This window comes from Hemitrygon akajei, chromosome 3, assembly GCF_048418815.1.
Source record: "Hemitrygon akajei chromosome 3, sHemAka1.3, whole genome shotgun sequence".
Lineage (NCBI taxonomy): Eukaryota > Metazoa > Chordata > Chondrichthyes > Myliobatiformes > Dasyatidae > Hemitrygon > Hemitrygon akajei.
This window is the reverse complement of record NC_133126.1, coordinates 132,691,546-132,716,925: the sequence shown is the minus strand read 5'-3', so window position 1 is coordinate 132,716,925 and position 25,380 is coordinate 132,691,546. Positions and strand designations below refer to the sequence as shown.

At 40.4% G+C, this 25,380-nt stretch overlaps 1 protein-coding gene across 5 annotated transcripts in view; it reads left to right on the top strand.

Moving 5' to 3' along the window:
• LOC140725403 (HEPACAM family member 2-like) overlaps nt 1–25,380 on the top strand; it is a 42,238-nt gene that overhangs the window by 14,506 nt on the left and 2,352 nt on the right. The window contains exons 2-7 of one of the 5 annotated variants that reach the window (XR_012098340.1): nt 615–799; nt 904–996; nt 7,791–8,153; nt 16,773–17,054; nt 17,817–17,901; nt 25,093–25,198. Coding sequence is in view for 4 of the 5 variants with exons in the window: in XM_073040829.1 (XP_072896930.1) it covers nt 948–996; nt 7,791–8,153; nt 16,773–17,054; nt 17,817–17,901 (779 nt within the window). In the remaining variant the exon portion in view is untranslated. The remainder of the gene's footprint in view (nt 1–614; nt 800–903; nt 997–7,790; nt 8,154–16,772; nt 17,055–17,816; nt 17,902–25,092; nt 25,199–25,380) is intronic. The other 4 variants (XM_073040829.1, XM_073040828.1, XM_073040827.1 and 1 more) reach the window with 4 other exon arrangements.

Sequence of the window (25,380 nt, the reverse complement as noted above, 5' to 3'; positions counted from 1 at the left end):
CCCCGATCATCTACACATTATGGGAATTCCATCATTTAACCTACTAATCGGCCAGTCATCTACATGTGGGAAATTCATCATTTAACCCACATTCTCATCTACCCTTCGCCTTCTTAACCCCTCCCAAATCCTGGATTCAGCCAGTCACTATTCAGCATATTATTGGATATTTATCATTTAACTTACTAGTCTGCTTGTCTTTGAGATATGGGGAGGAAAACAGAGCACCTGAGCACCCAGGTCCCTGGGGAGCTGTGAGGCAGAAGCTCTACTAGCTTTCAACAGTGTTATCAAAAAGGGATTATCTATTTATTGTTATAGCACCCTTAGTAAGAACTGACAAATTATTTCTTACAGGTACATCCCTTATCAGCTGTAGAGCACTTTGAAGGAACCACTGCATAAACAAGCCTTAAGGCTGATTTATACTTGTGTGTATGGACTACGCCATAGGCCTGATTTTCACTTCCACGTACGCTCTACACCGTAGCGAGCATGCGTTGGTGTGCGCCAAAACACTAGTTGGCGGTGGGGTTTCTATGCCACTGTGTTGAGTTTCTTCGTGAGAGACATGGACTAGGAAATGCATTTCAAACATTTTCGCATGTTGGCAGGTAGATTTGACGATTTGGTTCATCTCTTTCACATCGGTGTACAGACATGGCGGAGAAGAAGCAACCGGAAATGCGTAGGAGGAAATGCGATGTTACCAAGCGGACCAATCACAGTTGTTGTGGTCTGTGTCACCACAACATGTGAGTTACCTTTTTGGGGAGGTGCACATCACCCTAAGTCATAGGTACGTAGACGTGACGCAGAAGTATAAATCAGGCTTTACTCACATTCGTGTAGCTGATATTTTCTGGAAACCCAGTACTGAGTCTCTCCTTTCACCTTTTCTAGGGCCATCTCATGTTTGCATAAAGGAAAAGGATGTACGACATGTCATGGAACTCTCAGGGATACGAAACATTGACATCTTCAAACTTGCTTCAGGTAACATGTACAAATGCTCATGACATCTTTAAATCTGTAAAACACATTGTGCATTATTCAAATGCTTCGAGAAAATGCTGACCTGCCAATAACAGACAACATGTGTGCTGGGTGTAAGCGCCAAGCATCTCCCACTTTAACAGCTGTGAAGAAAGTTGCTGATCTGATTTTATTTTTCTCCCTCTCGTTAGTTCTATTTGACTCCTGAACATAACCGGTATTTCTATCTTAATTCACGAGATTCAGAAATAATGCTTAAGAAATTTTTATTCAGTAAGTTAGCTATGGACAGTTTAATCTTAGTGAGAAATTATTTCTGCTGCCCTTGTTCAGAAAGCTGGACACAATTTCTTTCTATTCACTCCCATTAACCACTGCCTTTTGCAGCAATATTTTTTTTCTGAGAATCTATCAAATTCACACATATGATCCTGTTGCTGCCAAGAGTACAATTGGAGAAGAGGGTTGGAGCAGGGATTGTACTTCAACCAACCTTTCTTTCTTTTTCAATCTTTTTATTAAGTTTCAAATTAGTAAACATAACAATAATGATAATGATACAAAGAGATCGGGATTACATTAATAACGGTTAACATGTACAAACACAGATTCAAGTAACAAATGCAGTTTAGCCTCCCAATCTCTTAGTAACTAACCAAGAAAAGGATATTTTATATAGAGAGAAAAAAACCCTAAACTAAAAAAAACTAAAATAAAAAAACAACATATTTCAGCGGCTAAAATTATAATTTTTCATTAACTTTGCTCCTCTATACCTGAGCAAAAAATTACTAAAAAAGGATTCAGAAAGGGTCAACTTACATCATATGAAAATATTGAATAAATGGCCTCCAAGTTTCTTCAAATTTAATTAAAGGATCCATAGTACTGCCCCTAATTTTTTCCAAGTTTAAACATGCTATCGTTTGGGAAAACCATTGATATGTGGTAGGGGGATTGGAATCTTTCATTTAAATAAAATGGATCTTCTGGCTATTAATGTAACAAATGCAATGAAATGACAAGCTGATGAGGATATGAGGATAAATGACTGGAGTCTATCACTGGTAGTCCAAGAATTGCAGTAATAGGATGTGGTTGTAAATCAACACACAGAACTACTGAAATAATATCAAAAATATCTTTCCAGTATTTTCCTAGGAGAGGAAAAGATCAGAACATATGTGTCAAGGAAGCTACTTCAGAATTACATCTATCACAAACAGGATTTATATGGCAGTAAAAATGAGCTAACTTATCCTTGGACATATGAGCCCTATGAACCACCTTAAGTTGTATCAAAGCGTGTCTGGCTCACATTCTCTGGAGATAAAGATATTTGAAGTTCTCTTTTCCACTCATTCTTAATTTTATTAGAAGTACCTAAGCGTATTCTCATAATTAAATCATAAATAAATGTGATTAAACTCTTCTGATATGGATTTAAATTTTTTCTGTAACTTCAATTTGATGTAAAATTGGAAAGGTAACTAAAGTAGTGTTTAGAAAGTTTCTAATCTGTAAATATCTGAACAAGTGTGATCTAGGCAAATTATATTTATTAGACAACTGTTCAAAAGACATGAAACAAACATCCATGAATAAATCACGAAAACATGTTATTCCTTTGTTTTCCGTAAAAGAAAAGCTTGATCACTTCTAGATAGTTGAAAGAAAAAATTAGATCTAATAGAACTTGATAGGATAAATTTATTCAATCCAAAATATTTATGAAATTGAAACCATATTCATATTGTATGTTTAATCATTGGATTTATCATTTGTTTATTCAATTTAGTAAGTGCAAGGGGAAGAGTAACCCCTAAAATATAAGCCAGTGAAAACCCCTGTACAGACTTCCCGCTCGAGGTTCATCCATTGTGGGCATTGCGTTTCATCCAACTCTTGTGTCCAAAACCTTAAATATCAAATATTAATTGCGCAATAATAAAATCTAAGATTTGGCAAAGCCAAACCGCCTTCCTTTTTTTGATTTCTGTAGATATTTCTTACTTACCCTGGGATTTTTATTCTGCCATATATATGAAGAAATTTTAGAATCAATAATATCAAAAAAAAGATTTAGGGATGAAAATTGATAACTGCCTGAAATAATTTAGGTAAAATAATTATCTTAATAGCATTAATTTGACCTATCAATGATAAGGACATTGGGGACCATTTAGTAAACAGTTGTTTAACATGATCAATTAAGGGCAAAAAATTAATTTTAAATAGATCCTTATGCTTCTTAGTAATTTTAACACCCAAATAAATAAAATAATCAGTATCCAATCTAAATGGTGATTATGTGTAAATTGAAACTTGCATATTAAATGGAAAAAGCACACTCTTATTAAGATTCAATTTATAACCAGAAAAACTACTAAACTGAGCAAGTAGTGTTATTACTGCAGGAATAGATTTCTCTGGGTTGAGGTATATAGTAACAGGTCATCTGCATATAGTGATACTCTATGTATCCCATTCCCATGAATAATGCCAAGTATATTGGGTGAATCATGAAGAGCAATTGCCAAGGTCTCCAGTGGAATATCAAATAGTAAAGGGCTTAAAGGACAGCCCGGTCTAGTACCTCGAAAAAGTCCTGTTGGTAACTACAGCGGCCAAACCTGTATGATATATCAATTGAGTCCAAGATATAAATTTTGGGCTAAAATTAAACTTATCAAGTATATTAAATAAATATTCCCACTCAAATCTGTCAAACGCCTTCTCGGCATCAAGCGAAATAACACATTCTGGAGGATTAGATGAAGTAGTGTATACAATGTTCATTAAAATGTGCATAACGATTTTCAATAAATCCTGTCTGATCCTCAGAGAAAATTTGTAGCATTATCTTTTCTAATCTAATTGCTAATATTTTGGAAAAGAGTTTAGAATCCACATTCAACAAAGATATAGGTCTATATCAGAATCAGAATCAGACTTTAATCGCCAAGTACCTATGCACATACAAGGAATTTACTTCCGGCAGATGTTGTCTCTCTGCTCATAACAATAATAATGATAAATATAAATGAAAATATAGATTATACATACAGGTAGTGCAATCCAAGTAATAGTTAGCCGACAGTTAACTGGCAGTTAACTGTTCAGCAAAGTGACCGCAGTAGGGAAAAAACTTCTCCAGTGCCTATTAGTCTTAGTCTGGAGGGATCTGAAGCGCCTACCAGACGGAAGCAGATCAAGCAGTCCATGCGCAGGATGGGAGGTGTCCTTTATGATGTTCCCCGCCCTCTTCTTCAACCTGGAAGAGTACAGGTCCACAATAGAGGGCAGGGAGGCTAACACATTCAGTGGGATCTTGGTCTTTTTTAGGAATTAAAGAAATAGATGCTTCATAAAAGGATTGTTGTCATTTACCTACTAATAAAGCATCTTTAAAAATTCTACATAACCAGGGAGAAAGTAAATCTGAAAAAGATTTTAAAAATTCAACTGTATACCCATCCGGGTCATGTGCTTTACCAGAGATCATCGAAAAATTTGCTTTATTTCCTCTTCTGTAATGCATGCATCTAATGGTAAACATTCATCAGCTGGTAATTTCAGAATATTGTTTCCTTAAAAATTCATGCAGTATGGTAGGATCATCAGGAAATTCTGATTGGTATAAATTGGTATAAAATTCTTGAAAAGATTTATTAATTACATCATGGTCAACCATCAAAATACCATCCTGTCTACGAAATTTATTAATCTGACGTTTCACCAAAGCAGCTTTCAATTGGTTAGCCAATAATTTACCCGATTTATCACCATGTATATAAAATTGACTCTTAGTATTAAGTAATTGATTTTCAATTGGGGACGTTAATAACAAACTATGTTGCATCCAAAGTTCAACTCTGTCTTTATTAAGCTCCAGATTGGGAGCAATAGAATATCTTTTATCAATGTCTTTAATCTTATCAAACAATGTACATATTTCACTATTAATTCATTTTTTCAATCCAGCAGGGTATGAAATAATTTGCCCATGGATATATACTTTAAAGGTATCCCATAAAATCCCACTGGAAATTTCTTCCATCCAGTTAGTTGAGAAGAAAAATGCAATCTGTTTTTTAATGAAATTAACAAAATTTAAATCCTGAAGCAAAATAGAGTTGAACTGCCATTGTCTAGTACTAAAAGTTACATCAATTAATTTAATTGATCATTTTAAAGGCGCATGATCGGAAATGGCGATTGCATCATACTCACAGGCGGTGACAGATTAAACTAATTGATAATCAATAAAGAAGTAATCAATTCTAGAGTAATTATGATATACATGAGAAAAGAAAGAGAACTCTTTATCATTAGGATGTGACAACCTTAAAATTTCTAAAAATTCCCAAGTCAACTAAAAAGGAATTTATAAAAGTAACAGATTTGTTTGGAAGTACCTGATTGGGTGCAGACCTATTCAACATAGGATTCAGGCAACAATTAAAATCTCCGCCTGTATTAACATATATTCATTTAAATTGGGAGGAGATACAAATAAATACTTACAGAATTCAGGATAGTCAGTATTTGGTGCGTAAATATTAACCACAACTACTTTTTGGTTATAAAGTAAACCAGTAATTAATAGATATCTACCATATGGGTCTGAGATTGTATCATAATGAACAAATGAGATCATGGAGTCTATAAAAATGGAAACACCTTTCATTTTGGTCAATGAGTTAGAATGAAACTGTTGTCCTTTCTCACATGAGTCTTCTGTGCAAAAATAATTTGAGCATTCAATCTATGAAAAACTTTTAAAATCTTCTTCCATTTAATTGGATGATTCAAACCGTTTGTGTTCCATGAAACAAAGTTAATAATATTATCCATTTCCTTAAATAAACCGTATAGTATGTAAAGGGTTAACCATATTGCATAGGAAACTCATGAATCAGGAAGAGGAAAAAAAGTTTAAAGAGGAACCGTAAGTTATGACAATACAGACAGTTTTGTAGTTTCAAATCAGCCCAAATGAAAAATACTGAACTAAAATTAGCTCCCCCCCCCCCCACACAAAGACCGGAAACCTGGCCAATAGACTGCCAGAAAGCTATCTAAGAGCCTCCCTACCCCCATTTCTCTTGACGGCAAGTCTCCAAATTTAAAAATTTTTTTAAAACCACCCATAGTCAAAACATTGCGAAAGGAATGCCAAACACAAGTTAAGTGAAAAAAACACAACCATTTGCAGACCATTTTAAAAGACAAGCTCTTAAAAAATGAAGCAGAATACAATCTTAATAATATTTCAAGAAAAAACAAATAATCACCAAGTCAGAGTCTTAATAATTTTCTAATGTGAACAATGAAAAATAAAAAAATGTAAAATAATAAAGGAAAAAGAAAGGAACTTTAACATAGAAACATAATAAACCTCCGTACGCCAAAACAAAGTACCAGAAGAATCAGTCCAAGAGCAAATCTCTACGAACTTAAAATGTCTGAATCTATAAGCTGGTTATTAACTAATAAACGAGATGTATACAAACATAAAGGAACGGTAAATTTATTGAACATCCGAGCTCAAACAACATTCCTCGAGAAATTGTTGTGTGTCATCCACGGATTTAAACCATTTAAACGATTTATCAGACAGAACAACTCTTAAATGAGCGGGGTATAGCACAGTCGGTCGGAAATTCCTTTGATATAATTCCGACATCACCAATTTAAAACACAATCTTTCTTGCATTACCTCAGGACAATAATCTTCAACCAGACGAAAATTAAGATTTTGATGTTCAATAATTCCTTTCCGACTAGCAATTCAAATTAAGTGCTCGTTAGTACTCACATAGTGAAATTGAAGAATCACAGGGCGTGGTTTTAACTCTTTTGATGGTTTTGGTCTTAACGCCCGATGTGCACAGTCGAGTACCAGAGGAGAAGAAAAAACCTCCGAGCCAAAGACCTCCGTTAAGAATTGAGAAAAAAATTTAGTAAGATCCCCCCCTCAACGTCTTCACTGATCCCTATTATTCGCAAATTCTGTCTGCAACTACGACTCTCCAAATCAATAATCTTGGCTTTGTACTGCTCCAATGTATGAGTAGTCGAATTTAATTTCTTTTCCAAAGAATTCAGTCTGGAATCTCTCTGTTTCCCAGCTTCAGTAAGCTCTGAAATTTGTCATTGCTATTTTTCGTTCTCCTTTTCAAGTACCGCCAGTTTAACTTCATTTTCCTTTAACATTACTTCCAAAGCAGCGAACCTCTAGTCGAGTTTTTCATCCAATAAATTCGAGATAGCCTGCAAAGTGAGTTGAGACTGTTTAGGCTGTTCAAAGACACCTTCTTTCTCCCATTTCCATTACCAGTTTCTTTGCCTTCGGCTAATGTCTTTCTTCCTCTGGTAGTCATTTCCATCGATTAAAATTCAGAATTCAAACATATAAAGGTGTTAAAAACACTTTGATATATATTTAAAATGGTGGTAAGGAAATTGAAAAATGACCAGAGCAGAGCTCAGCCAACCTTGTTGATCATTGTGCTGGTGGCTCTTTGACCAGCAGGTGTCTTGTCCAGATTGAGGCTCATTTCTAGTGCCCAGCCTGGCATCAGGTGGAGCTCAACCCAACATTCATGGGAAAATGGTCCTTTGCTGACTGGCTCCAGTGTGTAGTGAATATAGTCCTTGAAACTTCAGTACAACTCACACACTACTCCGTGTCCTATGGTGCTTCAAGGTAAAGTGGTTGATCATGGTTTACAATCCTAGATTTAAAACATCTATAGTAATTTACTTTTGAATTTATGTTTATTTTCCAGTCTTCCATTTAATTTTGGTGTGCGGAGGAGCTTTGTATGCCAGACCTGGTACTGTCACTAATGCTGCCGAAGGACAAACCGTGATGTTCCCCATAGAATACCAAAGCAGCGACGATCAGTATCACGTCACATTTAGCTTAACATTTCCCCAGTTCTTCAAAATTGTAATATGGAAATCGAGTCTTCCAGAGAGGCTGTATATTGTGCACCCACAATATACACACAGAGCTACATTCAAAAATGGATCGGTGGTGTTATATGATATACAAGTTAATGACAGTGGAGAATATCAAATACGAACCGACTACTATGGGTTAGAAGCGAAAAATTATGATCAAAGTACATTCACGATTCAAGTCTTTGGTAAGTATTCATTCCTCATATTTTTCATAATTTCTGCATCTTTAGAAAACCAAGTATTTTCATGGATCTCTAGGTTCCAGCCCATATCCACCCTTGGTCGAGATCAGATATATGAAATGCAAAAGTGAGTTGTGATGGCCCTTGACAGCAAGAAAACGTTTCACTAAATGTGAGCTTAAGGAGTCCAAACAAGATCAAAGTCAATGGGTGTCAATGGAGAAATTCTCCCAATGATCAGGGTCATTTTAGACATTGGTGGTCAATCATTCTGCCCCAGAAAATCACTGTATTAGTTCCTCAGACAGTGTCCTAGGCCCAGTTATCTTCAAAGACCTTCCTTCCATCAAGTCAGAAATGGGGTTGGCAGCTGACTCTGCAATATTAAATTCAGTACAGGACATTGCAATCTTTGCCTACAGGGTGGAAGATGCAGAGAGGTGTTACTGTGATATGTGGAACCACAATCTCTCCCCCAAGAAGGACGAAGACAGCAGGGACATAAAATGGTCAACATCTACAGGTGGTGGTGTCTTGGTAGCTCATCACAAACTTTGAGGGCATTAAGAGATAGGAAACATCCTCTCCACATCCACCCTATCTAGTCCTTTCAACAATCGGTAGGTTTCAATGAAATCCCCACGCACTCTTCTAAATCACACTGAGTACAGGCCCAAAGCTACCAAACGCACCTCATACGTTAACCCCTTCATTCCTAGAATCATCCTCGTAGACCTCCTCTGGAGTCTCTTCAATGACAACACATTCTTTCTGAAATAGGTGGCCCAGAACTGTTGACAATACTCCAAATGTGGACTGGCTAGTGTCTTTTAAGCCTCAGCATTAACTCCTTGCTTTCATATTCTATTCCCTCTGAAATAAATGAGAAGATTGCATTTGCCTTCTTTGCCACAGACTCAACCTGTAAATTAACCTCCTCTTGCATGAGGACTCCTAAGTCCATCTGCAACTCTGATGTTTGAACCTTCTGCCCATTTAGATAATAGCTTGCACTATTGTTCTTTTCACAAAAATGCATTATCATACATTTCCCAACACTGTATTCCATCTGCCACATTCTTTTGCCTATTCTTCCAATTTCTCTAAGTCCTGCTGCAATCACGGTACTTCCTCAGTACGACTTACCCCTCCACTTACGCTTGTATCATCCGCAAACTTTGCCACAAAGCCATCAATTATGTTATCCGAATCATTGAAAACAATGTGAAAAGTAGCAGTCCCAATACTGACCCCTGAGGAACACCACTAGTCATTGACAGCCAGCCAGAAAGTGTCCATTTATTCCCACTAACTGCCTGCTGCCTGTCAGCCATTCTCTGTCTATGCCAGAATCTTTTGCTGTAACGTCACAGGATTTTATCTTGTTAAGTAGTGAGGCTCATGTGTGGCGCCTTATCAAATGCCTTCTCCACTGCCTCTCCTTTGTCCACTCTGCTTTTTACTTCAAAGGTTCAAAGGTCCAATTCAATGTCAGAGAAATGTATGCAATATGCATCATGAAATGTTTCTTCACAAACATCCACGAAAACAGAGAAAGAATGAACCTTTCATTCTTTCAGCAGAGAAAGAATACAGGGCTACGGTGGGAAACTTTGTCACATGGTGCAAGCAGAATCATCTGCAGCTTAATGTGAAAAAGACTAAGGAGCTGGTGGTGGACCTGAGGAGGGCTAAGGCATTGGTGACCCCTGTTTTCATCCAAGGGGTCAGTGTGGACATGGTGGAGGATTACAAATACCTGGGGATACGAATTGACAATAAACTGGACTGGTGAAAGAACACTGAGGCTGTCTACAAGAAGGGTCAGAGCCGTCTCAATTTCCTGAGAAGACTGAGGTCCTTTAACATCAGCCAGATGATGCTGAGGATGTTCTATGAGGCTGTGGTGGCCAGTGCTATCATGTTTGCTGTTGTGTGCTAGGGCAGCAGGCTGAGGGTAGCAGACACCAGCAGAATCAACAAACTCATTCGTAAGGCCAGTGATGTTGTGGGGGTGGAACTGGACTCTCTGACAGTGGTGTCTGAAAAGAGGATGCTGTCCAAGTTGCATGCCATCTTGGACAATGACTCCCATCCACTCCATAATGTACTGGTTAGGCACAGGAGTACATTCAACCAGAGACTCATTCCACCGAGCTGTAACACTGAGCGTCATAGGAAGTCATTCCTGCCTGTGGCCATCAAACTTTACAACTCCTCCCTCGGAGTGTCAGACACCCTGAGCCAATAGGCTGGTCCTGGACTTATTTCCACTTGGCATGATTAACTTACTATTATTTAATTATTTATGGTTTTATATTGCTATATTTCTACACTATTCTTGGTTGATGCAGGTGTAATGAAACCCAACTTCCTTCGGGATCAATAAAGTATGTCTGTCTATCAACAACAGTTCATTCTTTGACTTGGAGAACCCCAAAGTCCGCCCCAGCTCCCCCCTCCTGCGCGTAAGCAGCAGCAAGCAATGATCCCCTCTCCCCCCAGCAAAAAAAACCACACCCGCTGCTGAGCCCAAGTGTGAGCTAGGCGATAGTAAAGACTATCACATTTCATCCAGCATTTGACAAACCACAGGTTCTCTGTCTCCCTAATAATGAGGGAGGTGTCCCCCATTTGCACAGTGAGCGGGAGACATAACAACAACCCACTGGTTTACAATGTTAAAAAGTCGGTTTCATTGCTTTTTACGAGCTCTGTGCCTGAAGATTGCAAAGACCTCGGGTCTTTGGGCCCACAGTGAAAGATTTTCCTGCCTCTCTGACGTGAGCCTTCTGTTGTGACACTAACCCTCGATCCGCCTGTCTCCAGAGCCCGGAGATCTTAGGCTTTCGAATTCGAGCAGGACTCTCAGGCCAATCTTTTGGTGAGCCAAACAACAAGGGCTGGTTCTGAAACCCCGAGAACGGGTCCCATTCCTACAAAGAACCGAAGTCAGCGTGTAACTCCAGGTCAGGGTCTTCAAAAGAACCCTGAAAGGGAAAAATAAAGATATTAAAGATGGAAATCAGACAGACAGACAGACATACTTTATTGATCCCGAGGGAAATTGGGTTTCGTTACAGCCGCACCAACCAAGAATAGTGAAGAAATATAGCAATATAAAACCATAAATAATTAAATAATAAGTTAATCATGCCAAGTGGAAATGTCCAGGACCAGCCTATTGGCTCAGGGTGTCTGACACTCTGAGGGAGGAGTTGTAAAGTTTGATGGCCACAGGTAGGAATGACTTCCTGTGATGCTCAGTGTTACATCTCGGTGGAATGAGTCTCTGGCTGAATGTACTCCTGTGCCTAACCAGTACATTATGGAGTGGATGGGAGTCATTGTCCAAGATGGCAACTTGGACAGCATCAAGCTGTTTCTGAAGATGCAAGCAAAGGAGTTGCCGTTTAGCACCATCTTAACTCTGCCTCCAACTTCCTTGAAGAACTCCAACAGATTTGTCAGGCAAGATTTCCCTTTACAGAAACCATGCTGACTTCGACTTGTTTTATCATTAGTCTCAAGTACCCTGAAGCCTTATCTGTAATAATAGATTCCAACACTTTCCCAACCACTGAAGTTAGGCTAACTGGCCTATAATTTCCTTTCTTTTGCCTTCCTCCCTTCTTAAAGAATGGAGTGACATTTGCAATTTTCCAGTCCTCCGGGACCATGCCAGAATCAAGGGATTCTTGAAGGATCATAACCAATGCGTCCGTTGTCTCTTCAGCAACCTCTCTCAGAACTCTGGGAATGTAGTCCATGTGGTCCAGGTGACCTATCCACCATAAGACCTTTGAGTCTGCCTAGCACTTTTTCCTTTGTCATAGCAATGGCACTCACTCCTGCTCCCTGACACTAACAGACCTCTGGCATACTGCTAGTGTCCTCCACAGTGACAACAGATATAAAGTACTCATTAAGTTCATCTGCCATTTCTTTATCCCCCATTACACCCTCACCAGCATCATTTTCCATTGGTCCAATATCTACTCTCACCTCCCTTTTACTCTTTTTATAACTGAAAAAAAAATTAGTATCTTGCTTTATATTATTGGCTAGCTTGCCCTCATATTTCATCTTTCCCTTCTTATAGCTTTTTAGTTGCCTTTTGTTGGATTTTAAAAGCTTCTCAGTAATCCAACTTCCCACTCATTTTTTGCTACCTTATATGCCCTTTCCTTGGCTTTTATGCAGTTCTTAATTTCATTTGTCAGCCACAGTTGCCTACCCCTGTCATTTGAGAACTTCTTTTGTAGGATAGATCTATCCTGCACTTTATGAAATATTCCCAGAAACCTCAGCCATCCTTGTTGTGCCATCATCTCCACCAGTACCCTTCTCCAGTCCACCTTGGCAAGCTCCTCTCTCATGCCTCTGTAATTGTGTTATTCCATTGTTATACTGATACATGTGACTTGTGCTTCTCCCTCTCAAATTGCAGTATGAATTCAATCAAATTACGATCACCGACTCCTAAGGGTTCCTTTACATTAAGCTCCCTAATAAGATTTGGGTTATTACATAACACCCAATCTAAGATGGCCTTTCCCTGAATAGGGTCAAGAACAAGCTGTTCTAAGAAGCCATCCTGTAGGCATTCAACAGATTCCCTCTCTTGTGATCCGACACCAACCTGATTTTCCCAATTCCCTTGTATATTGAAATCTCCCATTACAATTGTGTCATTACCCTTATTTCATGCCTTTTCCAGCTCCCTTTGCAATCTCAACCCCAGATCTTTGCTACTATTTGGAGGCTTATATATGATTCCCATCACATGTTTTATTTACCCCTGCAATTTCGTAACTCCACTCAGAAAGATTCAACATTCTCTGACCCTATGTCACCTCTTTCTAAAGACATAATTCCATCTCTTATCAACAGAACCACACCACTGCCCATGCCTTCCTGCCTGTCCTTTCAATACAAAGTATATCCTTTGATGTTAAGCTCCCAGTTATGGCCTTCTTTCAGCCATGATTCAATGATGCCCAAAATGTCATATTGACCAATCTCTAATTGTGCCAGGAGTCCGTCCACCTTATTCCGAATGCTATGCACATTTAAATACAGCACCCTCAGTCCTGCATTCTTCACCCTTTTGGATTTTGCCTCTGTGATACAATCTAACTCTTTGCTCTGTCTCTTTGCATTCGTATCCAGTCATTTGCTTGTCCTTCCTTATATTCATGTTACATCCATCATTTTCTTATAAACTTGCTGACTCATCCTCAGCTCTATCATACTGGTTCCCATCCCCCTGCCATATTAATTTAAACCACTCCCAGCAGCTCTAGTAAACCTGCCTGTAAGAATTTGGGCCCCCTTCAGATGCAAGTGCAACCAATTCCTTTTGTACAGATCCCACCTGTCCCAGAAAAGGTCACAATTATTCAGAAATCTGAATCCCTGCCTCCTGCTGCAATTCTTTAGCCACGCATTTAACTACCACCTCATTCTATTCCTATCCTCACTGCTGCACAGCACAGGCAGCAATCCTGAGATTACAACCCTTGTGGTCCTGCTTCTCAGCTTCCTTCCTAACTCCCTGTATTCTTTTTTCAGGACCTCCTCCCTTTTTCTACCCATGTCACTGGTACCAATATGTACCATGACTTCTGACTGCTCACCATCCCTTCTCAGGGTATTGTGGGTGCGTTCAGAAACATTGTAGACCCTGGCACCTGGGAGGCAAACTACTATCCATATTTCCTTCCTTTTCATGTCCACAGAATCGCCTGTCTCCCTGACTATAGAGTCCCCTATCACTGCTGCCATCCTCTTAGTTCCCTACCCTTCTAAGCCACAGGGCCAGACTCAGTGCAAAAGGCACAGCCATTGTTGCTTTCCCCAGGCAAGTCATACCCCCAACAGTACGCAAAGTGGAGTACTTATTGTAGAGAGGGACGGCCACAGGGGTGCTCTCTACTATCTGAAGTTCTTCCTTCCCTCTCCTGACAGTCACCCATTTATCTGCCTTGGGGTGACCACCTGCCTGTAATTCCTGTCTATCACTGCTTCACTTTCCCTAACAAGCTGAAGGTCATTGAGCTGCTGTTCCAGTTCCCTGACACGGCCTCTCAGGAGCTGCATCTCGATGTACCTGGTGTACATGTGTCCATCAGGGAGGCTGGGAGTCACCTGGAAATCCCACACCTAACACCCAGAACAGAATACTGTCTCTGTAGAAATATCCCCTATTCTCTCTGGAGTTCATTCAGAATAAGAAAATAAGGAACGATTGTACCTACTTACCTCGCCTCCCCCTGTTCTCGCCGTTTATTATCGTGTAGTGCAGTGTGTTGAAACTGCCAAAGCTAAATGTAAGAAATGAGCTTGTTTATCCCGTTTAACCAATTGAGCATTATGAAATCATATCTTTGGTAGCACTTCTACTTTGACAAAGGCATCATTGTTCTCACAACAGAAAGCAAAGCACGTCTCTACAAAAGTATTAATTTAGCATTTTAGTCATAGTAAATGTTATACTATTCTTACATTGTGAGCCAACTGAGATATGCCAAGCAGGTAGTACACAGAGCTGAAATATAGAAACCCTTTCAACATTATACTGACAGAATTTCTCATGAAATGGGTAATTGCTAAAAATCAAAATACTGCTTTGCAGTTATTTTTATGTTCTCTATCGAAGCAGAATTTCATTGGCAGAACATCATTGTATGTATTAGTGTAAATGACAATCAAAGAAATTGTACAACAATCAAGAATCTGGTGAGGAAATCCATATAACTAAATCGAGTCTATCAAATCCCATGAGAAAGTAGGTAGAAACTATGGTTGTATGAATCATCCCTTGCCCAAATTTCAATATCAGGATTTGTGTGAGAACATAGAACAGTGCAGGCCTTTCAGCCTAGTGCTGTCCTATCCTTTTAAACTACTCTAAGATCAATACAGGTGTTCCCCCCACCTTTACAAAGGTAGAGCGTTCCTATGAAACCTTTCTTAAGCTGAAATGGCGTAAAGTGAAGAACCATTAATTTATATGGGAAAAATGTTTGTAAAAGCAAAAATCCTCTTTATAATGCAAAACCAGGTTACTAATGTAGGTCTTTTGTAAAAGCGAAGTGGCGTATAACAAACATTCGTAAAGCAGAGGACACCTGGTATAACTCTTCCTTCTCACATAATCCTCCAATTTTTATTTCACCCTTGTGCCTATCTATGAGTCCCTTAAATTTCCCTAATTTATTTGCCTCTACCACCACACCTTGCAGTGTGATACACCTCTCATCCCCCTTTGCTCTAAAGAGAAAAGATCTCACTTACTCAATCTATTGTCATAAGATACTGTATTATCTGTAATCCAGGCAGCATTGTGGTAAGTGTCCTCTTCACCTTCTCCTTCCTTATAATAATACAATCAGAACGAAACACAATATTTGAAGTATGGTATAACCACAGTTGCAACATTAGACCCCCTGAACTCAGTGCTCTAACAAATGAAAGCCAACACAATTTGTGCCTACTTAATCATTCTATCAACTTGTGTGGCAAGTATGAGAGATCTATGGACATGGACCCCCAGATATCTCTCTCCCTCCACACTGCTAAGAATCCTGCCATTAACCTTGTATTCTGCATTTACATCCAACCTTCCAAAATATAATATTTCACACTTGTTTGGATTGAACTCTATGTGCCACTTCTCAGTCCAGCTCTGCATTCTATCAATGTCCCATTGTTAACAATGACAATCTTCTGCATAATCCACAACACCATCAACCTTTGTGTCATGTTAGTAAAGGGTAAATTTACTAACTTACCCTTCCACTTCCTCATCCAAGTCATTTATAAAAACCACAAGGAGCAGGGGTCCAAGAACAGATCCTTGCAGAACATCACTGGCCACCAACCTCCAAGCAGAATACATTCTACCTACTACCACTCTCTGCCTTCTGTGGGCAAGCCAATTCTGTATTCATGCTGCCAATTTTCCCTGGATCCCATGCCTCCTAACTTTCTGAATGAACTTACCATGAAGAACCTTGTCCACTGTTCCACCACCATCAGTTTGCCTGAAAGAATTCCATCATGCTCCAGGGTACAAGCTGTCCATCACAAAGCCCTTCTGACTATCCCTAATCAGATATGCTTCTCCAAATGTAATAAATCCTGTCTCTAAGAATTCTCTACAACAGTTTGCTCACTTCTAACAAAAGATGGAATTTCTATAATACCCAAAATTTCCCCTATTACCTTTCTTGAACAAAGGAATCAAATTTTGCACCCTCCAGTCTTCTGGTACTAATTCTGTGGCCAGTGAGAACACAAAATTCATCGCCAAAGTACAGCAATCGTTCTACTTGCTTTCTGTAGTAACTTGGAGTTTATCCTGTCTGGCACTGGGGTCAAAAGTCCCAGCACATCTTTTTCTTAACATCAACATGTTCCAGCATATCAACCTGTTAAACATTGTTCTCATTGCATTTTCTGTCCAGTGTTGCAGGCTTTGAGATTAATAACTTTATAACACAAAACCTAAAAGAAAAACATGCAGTTGAGTGGTAATGCATGAAAATTTTTGAGAAAATAATCACATCAAATAATTGCAACTGCATTTAAAAATCCTCTTACATTTTTATATTTCAGAACCAGTTTCTCAGCCTGTAGCAAAGACTTTCAGTCATGATCAGAATGCACCAAATATCACTTTGAATTGCTCTGTCTCCAATGCAAAGGCAGTCATGATTTACTGGGAGAAAATATCTTTATCTGGAGTCACCATCGAGACGTATACAAACACAAGTCTTGTGATAGACTGTGCTACTGAAGATGAACAACATGAGTACAGGTGCATTGCAAAAAATCCCATCAGTAATGCATCCAGCAGTGAGATATCTATCAACTCGTGTAACACCAGAAATCTGAACGGTGAGAAACTGGACATTGATCTTTTACATAATACTGTCTTTTCAGTTGATAGCAATGATGTGAACTTTTACTACTAGATAGGAAACAGGGACTTTTTTTTTTTAGCAATAAAAGCAAAATTAAGCAGTTAGTGCATTGCCTTACACTACCGGCTGCAAGATCAGATTTTGATTCTTGCCTGTCTTATCAGGAGATTGTACTTTCTGCCCATGACTGTGTGGATTTTCTCACATTCCAAAGATTGACAGTTACGGATTGTGAGTTGTGGACTGGCTACATTGACACTTGTGGGTTGCCCAGCACAATCCTCGCTGATTAGATTTGGCCCAGATGACACATCTCACTATGTTTCGATGTTCATGTGACAAATAAAACTAATCCTTAAGATCTTTATTTAGAATATTTGGCTGATTTTAACCATAAATGAGGAAAGAGAATCACTGACAATCAAATCAGAAACTGTAGATGTAAAATAAAAATAGAAAATGCTGGAAATACTCAGCATTTAACGTTAGAGCTCTGATGCATTCACCTCAGCTGAAAGCATTAATTCTGTCACTTCCCACGTATGTTCCTGAATAACAGTTAATGTTTATCGATGCAGTGTACTTTTAAGATAATGAACCACAAATCAAAGGAAAAACAAAATCTTTTAATAGAAGCTGGAGAACAGCCATATTATTGAACTAAATGTAGGGTACACTTGACCATAAGAAGCTGAAAGGTGTGTTTATCTCATTAATTTCTATAAACTGTTTTCAGATAAAAGGAATTACCTTATGATCCTGATTCCTTTGGTGATGATGGCAATTTCATTGTTTGCTTTTGCAAAATGCTTCTTTAATCGGTAAGTGTTACTGCTCAGGTTAGTATGAACCCATAGGGAAAGCAAAGTTGTCTGTTGCTCATAGAGCCTGGATTACTTTTATTTTAGGATAATTTATCAATTAAATAAGTAATGGCAAAATTTGTTTATGAATCATGTGGCTAACGTGTGGTGTCCATTCTGCCAATGGACTGGTGTTAAATTGGTAACTGCACAGAGTGTACACCACATAACTGAATTCTGAGATTTTTTTTCAATAATAAATACTCAAAGTTCCATTTTAAACTTGAGGCTTTGAAAAGTTTTGGTTATAATATTGTAAATACTTGATTATGCATTCTTTGTTTATGTAATTCAACACAGGTTATACAGTGGTGCTAGAAACCTGTGAACCCTGTAGAATTTTCCCTAATTTTACATAAAGCTGACATAAAATGTGATCAGATTTTCACATAAGTTGTAAAACTAGGAAACGAAAACCCAATTAAATAAATAACACAACAGGCTTTATACTTGTTCATTTGTTTATTGAGATAAATGATCCAATATTATAAATATTTGATAAAAAATGTGAACCTTTGCTTTCAGTAACTGGTGTGACCTGGGGGTGGGGGCCTTGTACAGTAGTGATGTCAACCAAACCTGTCCAGTAACCATTGATCAGTCCTGCACATCGGCTTCGAGGAATTTTAGGCCATTCCTCCTTATAAAACTTGTTCAACTCTGGGATGTTGATGGGCTTCCTGGCATGAACTCCTTGCTTCAGGTCCTTCCACATTTTTATAGTTGCAAACTGAGATATTGTGTAGATACTCAGCTGTCTTTATTTTGAGCTATGTCGCTCAACTGACAAACTGATGAATACTGACTGGTATTCATATCTCTTCTAAGGAGTGGTCAGAGTAAGTGAGAAGATGAACATTCTTGTTGTAGTTCGTAGAAATAGCAGTATTGCATTGGGTGTATTTTACCTGCACAATTCTTTTGATCTAGTGTGAAATGTTCCCTTTTTGCTCCTCGTGATGGGCAGTGCTGTTCCTTCACAGCTCAGGCGACCGAGGTTCAGTCTTGATCTCCATTGCTGTCTGTGTGGAGTCTGCTTCCACACTATGGTGGAGGGTAAGGGTGAAGATTGTGCCCATGTGAAACTCCTGTGTGGAGTTTGCCACATGTTCTACCTGTGCCCATGTGGGTTCCCCCTGGAAAATTTGGTTTTCTCCCATGCTGTTTGGCAGGCTAATTAATTGGCTATTTTACTGTTATGGAAATATTGTTATATAACACGGAAACAGACTTCAGTCCATCATGTCCATACAGAACATTGAGTATCTATGTCAATCATGTTTACTGGCACTTGGCTCATAGACCCTCTGCATTGGTAATCCAAGTGCACATCTAGATGGAATATGGAAGATATTACCTTAGAAGATGATGGAAGCAGGTACTCTCACAACATATAAGAAATACCTAGAGCAATACACACAAAGTGCTGGAGGAACGCATCAGGTTAGGCAACATCTATGGAGAGGATCTCTTAGGTTAGAGGAGCAACACCCCATATTCCGTCTGGGTAGCCTCCAACCTGACAGCATAAATACCAATTTCTCCAACTTCCAGTAAATTCTCCCCCATTCCCTTTCTCTCTTTTTCCATTCCCCATTCTGATTCCCCTCTTACCCTTTTCTCTGTTCCTCAACGGCCCATATTTCACACTGTGCCCCTCCTCCTTCACTCAGATGGTGCACTGTGCTCTCGTGTCAGAATCCTTCCTCAGCCCTTTACCTCTTCCACCTATCCTGTCCCATCTTCTCACTTCATTCCTCCTCTCTACTCACCCACCTTCAACATCACCTGGATTAAACCTTCACCAGCCAGTTTGACCTCCTTCCCCTCATCCCACCTTAATCTCATTTCTTTCCTCTTCCTTTCCTGCCCTGGTGAAGGGTGTTGGCCAAACACATTGACTGTTTATTCCCCTCCGTAGGTGCTGCCTGACCTCAATTCTTCCAGCATTTTGTGTTCTGTAATGTTGTGAGAGTGTCTATCTCCACCATTCTCTGAGGCACTGTGTTCCAGATTCCAACCACTTTTTTAAGTGAAATATGTCTTCCTCAGACCCTGCTCATTTATCTCTTGACCTAAAGAGGAGATCTTATAGAACATAAAGTTATGAAAGGGATAGATAAGATAGAGGCAGCAAAATTGATTCCACTGGTAAGTGAGATTAGAACTAGGAGGCATGGCCTCAAGATTCGGGTGAGTAGATTTAGATTAGAGATAAGGAGGAACTGCTTTTCACAGAGAGTGGTGAATCTGTAGAATTCTCTGCCCAATTAAGCAGTGGAGACTACTTCAGAAACTATATTTAAGACGATGGATAGATTTTTGCATAGTAGGGGAATTAAGGGTTATGAGGACCAAGCAGGCAGGTAGAGATGAGTCCATGGCCAGATCAGCCGTGATCTTATTGAATTGCAGAACAGGCTCGATGGGCCAGATGGCCTACTCCTGCTCTTGTTTCTTATGTAAATTTGAGGCTTTGACTCAAGCGATTCTGGCAGTTTTGGCAGTTATACTGTGCAATCAAGTCAATCAAGATTTGAATAGCTCAGCAGAAAGCCGTTGATTAGACAATCAAGATTTGAATAGCTTAGACTCAGCAGAAAGCAGCTGATTGGGCAATCAAGGTCAGGTGACCAAGCAATTTGAAAAGCTCAAACAAATAAATAGAGGGTTCCCTGAAGCGGAGCGGCCTGTGGAAAGTGGCCAGTGAAGGAGTGGAGATTTGATGCTTTGACTCGAGAGCCTTCAACAAGAAGAGGCGGAGGATGAGCTTGTTCCCAGTTAGTTTTTACAATGCCTCCTGAGACGGTGATGTGCCTCTCCTGTGAGATGTGGCAGTCTTGCGGGAACTCCCACTCTTGCAGAGTCACATCTGCCAGAAGTGCATGCGGCTGGGCGATCTGGAAGACCGTGTAAGGAATCTGGAGCAGCAGCTGGATGACCTTCGATTCATAAGGGAGAATGAGGCAGTCATAGATGAGAGCTACAGGGAGGTAGTCACACCTAGGCTGCCGGAAGCAGGTCATTGGGTGACAGTCCAAGGGGAGAAAGGGAAGGAGAGTAGACAGGTAGTGCAGAGCACCCCTGTAGCCATTCCCCTGAATAATAAGTTTACCACCCTGGAGGCTGTTGGTGAGGACGACCGACCAGGTGTGAGCCACAGTGGCAGTGCCTCGGGCACTGAGTCTGACCCTGCGGTGCAGAAGGATGGGATGGAGAAGAAGAGAGCTGTCGTCATTGGAAACTCTATAGTCAGGGGAGCAGCCCGGAGAATTTGTGGACATAAGAAGGAAACCCGCATGGTTTGTTGCCTCCCGGGTGCCAGGGTCCGGGATGTCTCTGACCGGGTGCATGACATCCTGGTACGAGGAGGAAAGCAACCAGAAGTCGTGATACATGTTGGGACCAACAACATAGGCAGGAAGAGGGATGAGGTCCTGAAGTATGAGTTTCAGGAATTAGGCAGAAGGCTGAAGAACAGGACCTCAAGGGTGGCGTTCTCAGGATTGCTGCCAGTACTACGTGATAGTAATGGTAAGAATTGGAGGAGATGACAATTGAATGCGTGGCTGAGGAGCTGGTGCAGGGGGCAGGGTTTTAGATTTTTGGATCATTGGGATTTCTTCTGGGGAAGGTGGGACCTGTACAGATTGGATGGGTTGCACCTGAACTCGAGGGGGAGCAATATCCTTGCTGGTAGGTTTGCTAGCATGGTTCGGGAGGGTTTAAACTAGTTTGCAAGGGGGATGGGACCTGGAGTGATAGAGCAGTGAAAGAAGTGCATGGAGTAAAGCCAGATCTAACATATAGAGAGGCTTTGAGGAAAGAGCAGCAGAATAAAGGGTTTAAAGATAGTAAGGTAGAAGGATTAAAGTGTATGTACTTCAATGCAAGAAGCATCAGGAACAAAGGTGATGAACAGAGCTTGGATACATACATGGAATCTTGATGTTGTGGCCATTACGGAGACTCGGCTGGCACCAGGGCAGGAATGGATTCTGAATATTCCTGGATTTCAGTGCTTTAAAAGGGATAGAGAGGGGGGGAAAGGGGAGGAGGGGTGGCATTACTGGTCAGGGATACTAATGCAGCTGCAGAAAGGGTGGGTAATTTAGCAGGATCCTCTTTTGAGTCAGTATGGGTGGAAGTCAGGAACAGGAAGGGAGCAGTTACTCTACTGGGGGTATTCTATAAGCCCTCTGGTAGCAGCAGAGATACCGAGGAGCAGATTGGGAGGCAGATTTTGAAAAGGTGCAAAAATAACAGGATTGTTATCATGGGTGACTTTAACTTCCCTAATATTGATTGGCACTTGATTAGTTCCAAGGGTTTAGATGGGGCAGAGTTTGTTAAGTGTATCCAGGATGGATTCCTGTCACAGTATGTTGACAGGCCGACTAGGGGGAATGCCATAATAGATCGAGCATTAGGTAACAAACCGGTTCAGGTCACAGATCTGTCAGTGGGTGAGCATCTGGGGGACAGTGACTACCGTTCCCTGACCTTTAGCATTATCATGGAAAAGGATAGAATCAGAGAGGACAGGAAAATTTTTAATTGGGGAAGGGCAAATTATGAGGCTATAAGGCTAGAACTTGCGGGTGTGAATTGGGATGATGTTTTTGCAGGGAAATGTACTATGAACATGTGGTCGATGTTTAAGGATCTCTTGCAGGATGTTAGGGATAAATTTGTCCCGGTGAGGAAGATAAAGAATGGTAGGGTGAAGGAACCATGGGTGACAAGTGAGGTGGAAAATCTAGTCAGGTAGAAGAAGGCAGCATACATGAGGTTTAGGAAGCAAGGATCAGATGCGTCTATTGAGGAATATAGGGTAGCAAGAAAGGAGCTTAAGAAGGGGCTGAGAAGAGCAAGAAGGGGGCATGGGAAGGCCTTGGCGAATAGGGTAAAGGAAAAGCCCAAGGCATAATTGTTCTTCAATTATGTGAAGAACAAAAGGATGACAGGAGTGAAGGTAGGACTGATTAGAGATAAAAGTGGGAAGATGTGCCTGGAGGCTGTGGAAGTGAGCGAGGTCCTCAATGAATACTTCTCTTCGGTATTCACCACTGAGAGGAAACTTGATGACAGTGAGGACATTATGAGTGAGGTTGATGTTCTGGAGCATGTTGATATTAAGGGAGAGGAGGTGTTGGAGTTGTTAAAATACATTAGGACAGATAGGTCCCCGGGGCCTGACGGAATATTCCCCAGGCTGCTCCACGAGGCAAGGGAAGAGATTGCTGAACCTCTGGCTAGGATCTTTATGTCCTCGTTGTCCGCGGGAATGGTACGGAGGATTGGAGGGAGAAGAATGTTGTCCCCTTGTTCAAAAAAGGTAGTAGGGATAGTCCAGGTAATTATAGACCAGTGAGCCTTAAGTCTGTGGTGGGAAAGCTGTTGCAAAAGATTCTTAGAGATAGGATCTATGGGCATTTAGAGAATCATGGTCTGATCAGGGACAGTCAGCATGGCTTTGTGAAGGGCAGATCATGTATAACAAGCCTGACAGAGTTCTTTGAGGAGGTGACCAGGCATATAGATGAGGGTAGTGCAGTGGATGTGATCTAATTGGATTTTAGTAAGGCATTTGACAAGGTTCCACACGGTAGGCTTATTCAGAAAGTCAGAAGGCATGGGATCCAGGGAAGTTTGGCCAGGTGGATTCAGAATTGGCTCGCCTGCAGAAGGCAGAGGGTCATGGTGGAGGGAGTACATTCAGATTGGAGGGTTGTGACTAGTGGTGTCCCACAGGGTTCGGTTCTGGGACCCCTACTTTTCGTGATTTTTATTAACGACCTGGATGTGGGGGTAGAAGGGTGGATTGGCAAGTTTGCAGACGACACAAAGGTTGGTGGTGTTGTAGATAGTGTAGAGGATTGTCGAAGATTGCAGAGAGACATTGATAGGATGCAGAAGTGGGCTGAGAAGTGGCAGATGGAGTTCAACCTGGAGAAGTGTGAGGTGGTACACTTTGGAAGGACAAACTCCAAGGCAGAGTATAAAGTAAATGGCAGGATACTTGGTAGTGTGGAGGAACAGAGGGATCTGGGGGTACATGTCCAAAGATCCCTGAAAGTTGCCTCACAGGTAGATAGGGTAGTTATGAAAGCTTATGGGGTGTTAGCTTTCATAAGTCGAGGGATAGAGTTTAAGAGACGCAATGTAATGATGCAGCTCTATAAAACTCTAGTTAGGCCACACTTGGAGTACTGTGTCCAGTTCTGGTTGCCTCACTATAGGAAGGATGTGGAAGCATTGGAAAGGGTACAGAGGAGAATTACCAGGATGCTGCCTGGTTTAGAGAGTATGGATTATGATCAGAGATTAAGGGAGCTAGGGCTTTACTCTTTGGAGAGAAGGAAGATGAGAGGAGACATGGTAGAGGTGTACAAGATATTAAGAGGAATAGACAGAGTGGACAGCCAGCACCTCTTCCCCAGGGCACCACTGCTCAGTACAGGATGACATGGCTTTAAGGGAAGGGGAGGGAAGTTCAAGGGGGATATTAGAGGAAGGTTTTTCACTCGGAGAGTGGTTGGTACGTGGAATGCACTGCCTGAGTCAGTGATGGAGGCAGATACACTAGTGAAATTTAAGAGACTACTAGACAGATATATGGAGGGATTTAAGGTGGGGGGTTATATGGGAGGCAGGGTTTGAGGGTCGGCACAACATTGTGGGCTGAAGGGCCTGTAATGTGCTGTACTGTTCTATGTTCTAATACCTTTGCAGGCAGCTTGGTTGGGGGAGAACTGTTTCTACTAACTATTACTAATATTTTTTTGAAGGCCCCTCTTCAAAGTTCAATGTCAGTTTATTGTCAAAGTATATATTTGTCATCACATACAACCTTGAGATTCATTTTCTAGCTGGCATCCTCAATAAATCCATAATAGAATAATAAAAATAATAGTCTCCTATATGCCAAGGAAAACAAACATAGTCTGTACTAGGATGGCTGATGTACACCTTATGTACAGCCTAGTGTCACTTTATATACATTGATGTATTTAAGCGGTCTTGTATATTTATATTTCTTATGTGTTTTTTTAGTTTTACTGTTGTGTTCTTTATCTTTTGGGTTTTTTTCATGCTGCATCTGATCAGGAGTAACAATTATTTTGTTCTCCTTACACTTGTCCACAGGAACTGACATTAAACAATTTTGAATCTTGACTGGAGGCTAAGAAAATCAGTACAATCTTCTGCTCTACTGCTGGGATGCCACCTGGTTCCATATCTTTTATCTCGGGTATCCAGTGCTTAAACCTCTTGATATCACAATGTAGTGAATTGGCTAAAGGATTCTATCATGGTGGGGATGTCAATCTAATTTCTGACTGAATATAGTTGCAAATGCATCCGTATTCCTTATAAGACTCATATGCTGGGTCCACTAGGGTTGTGAATGCCTCCCTGTGTTATCTGCCTGAT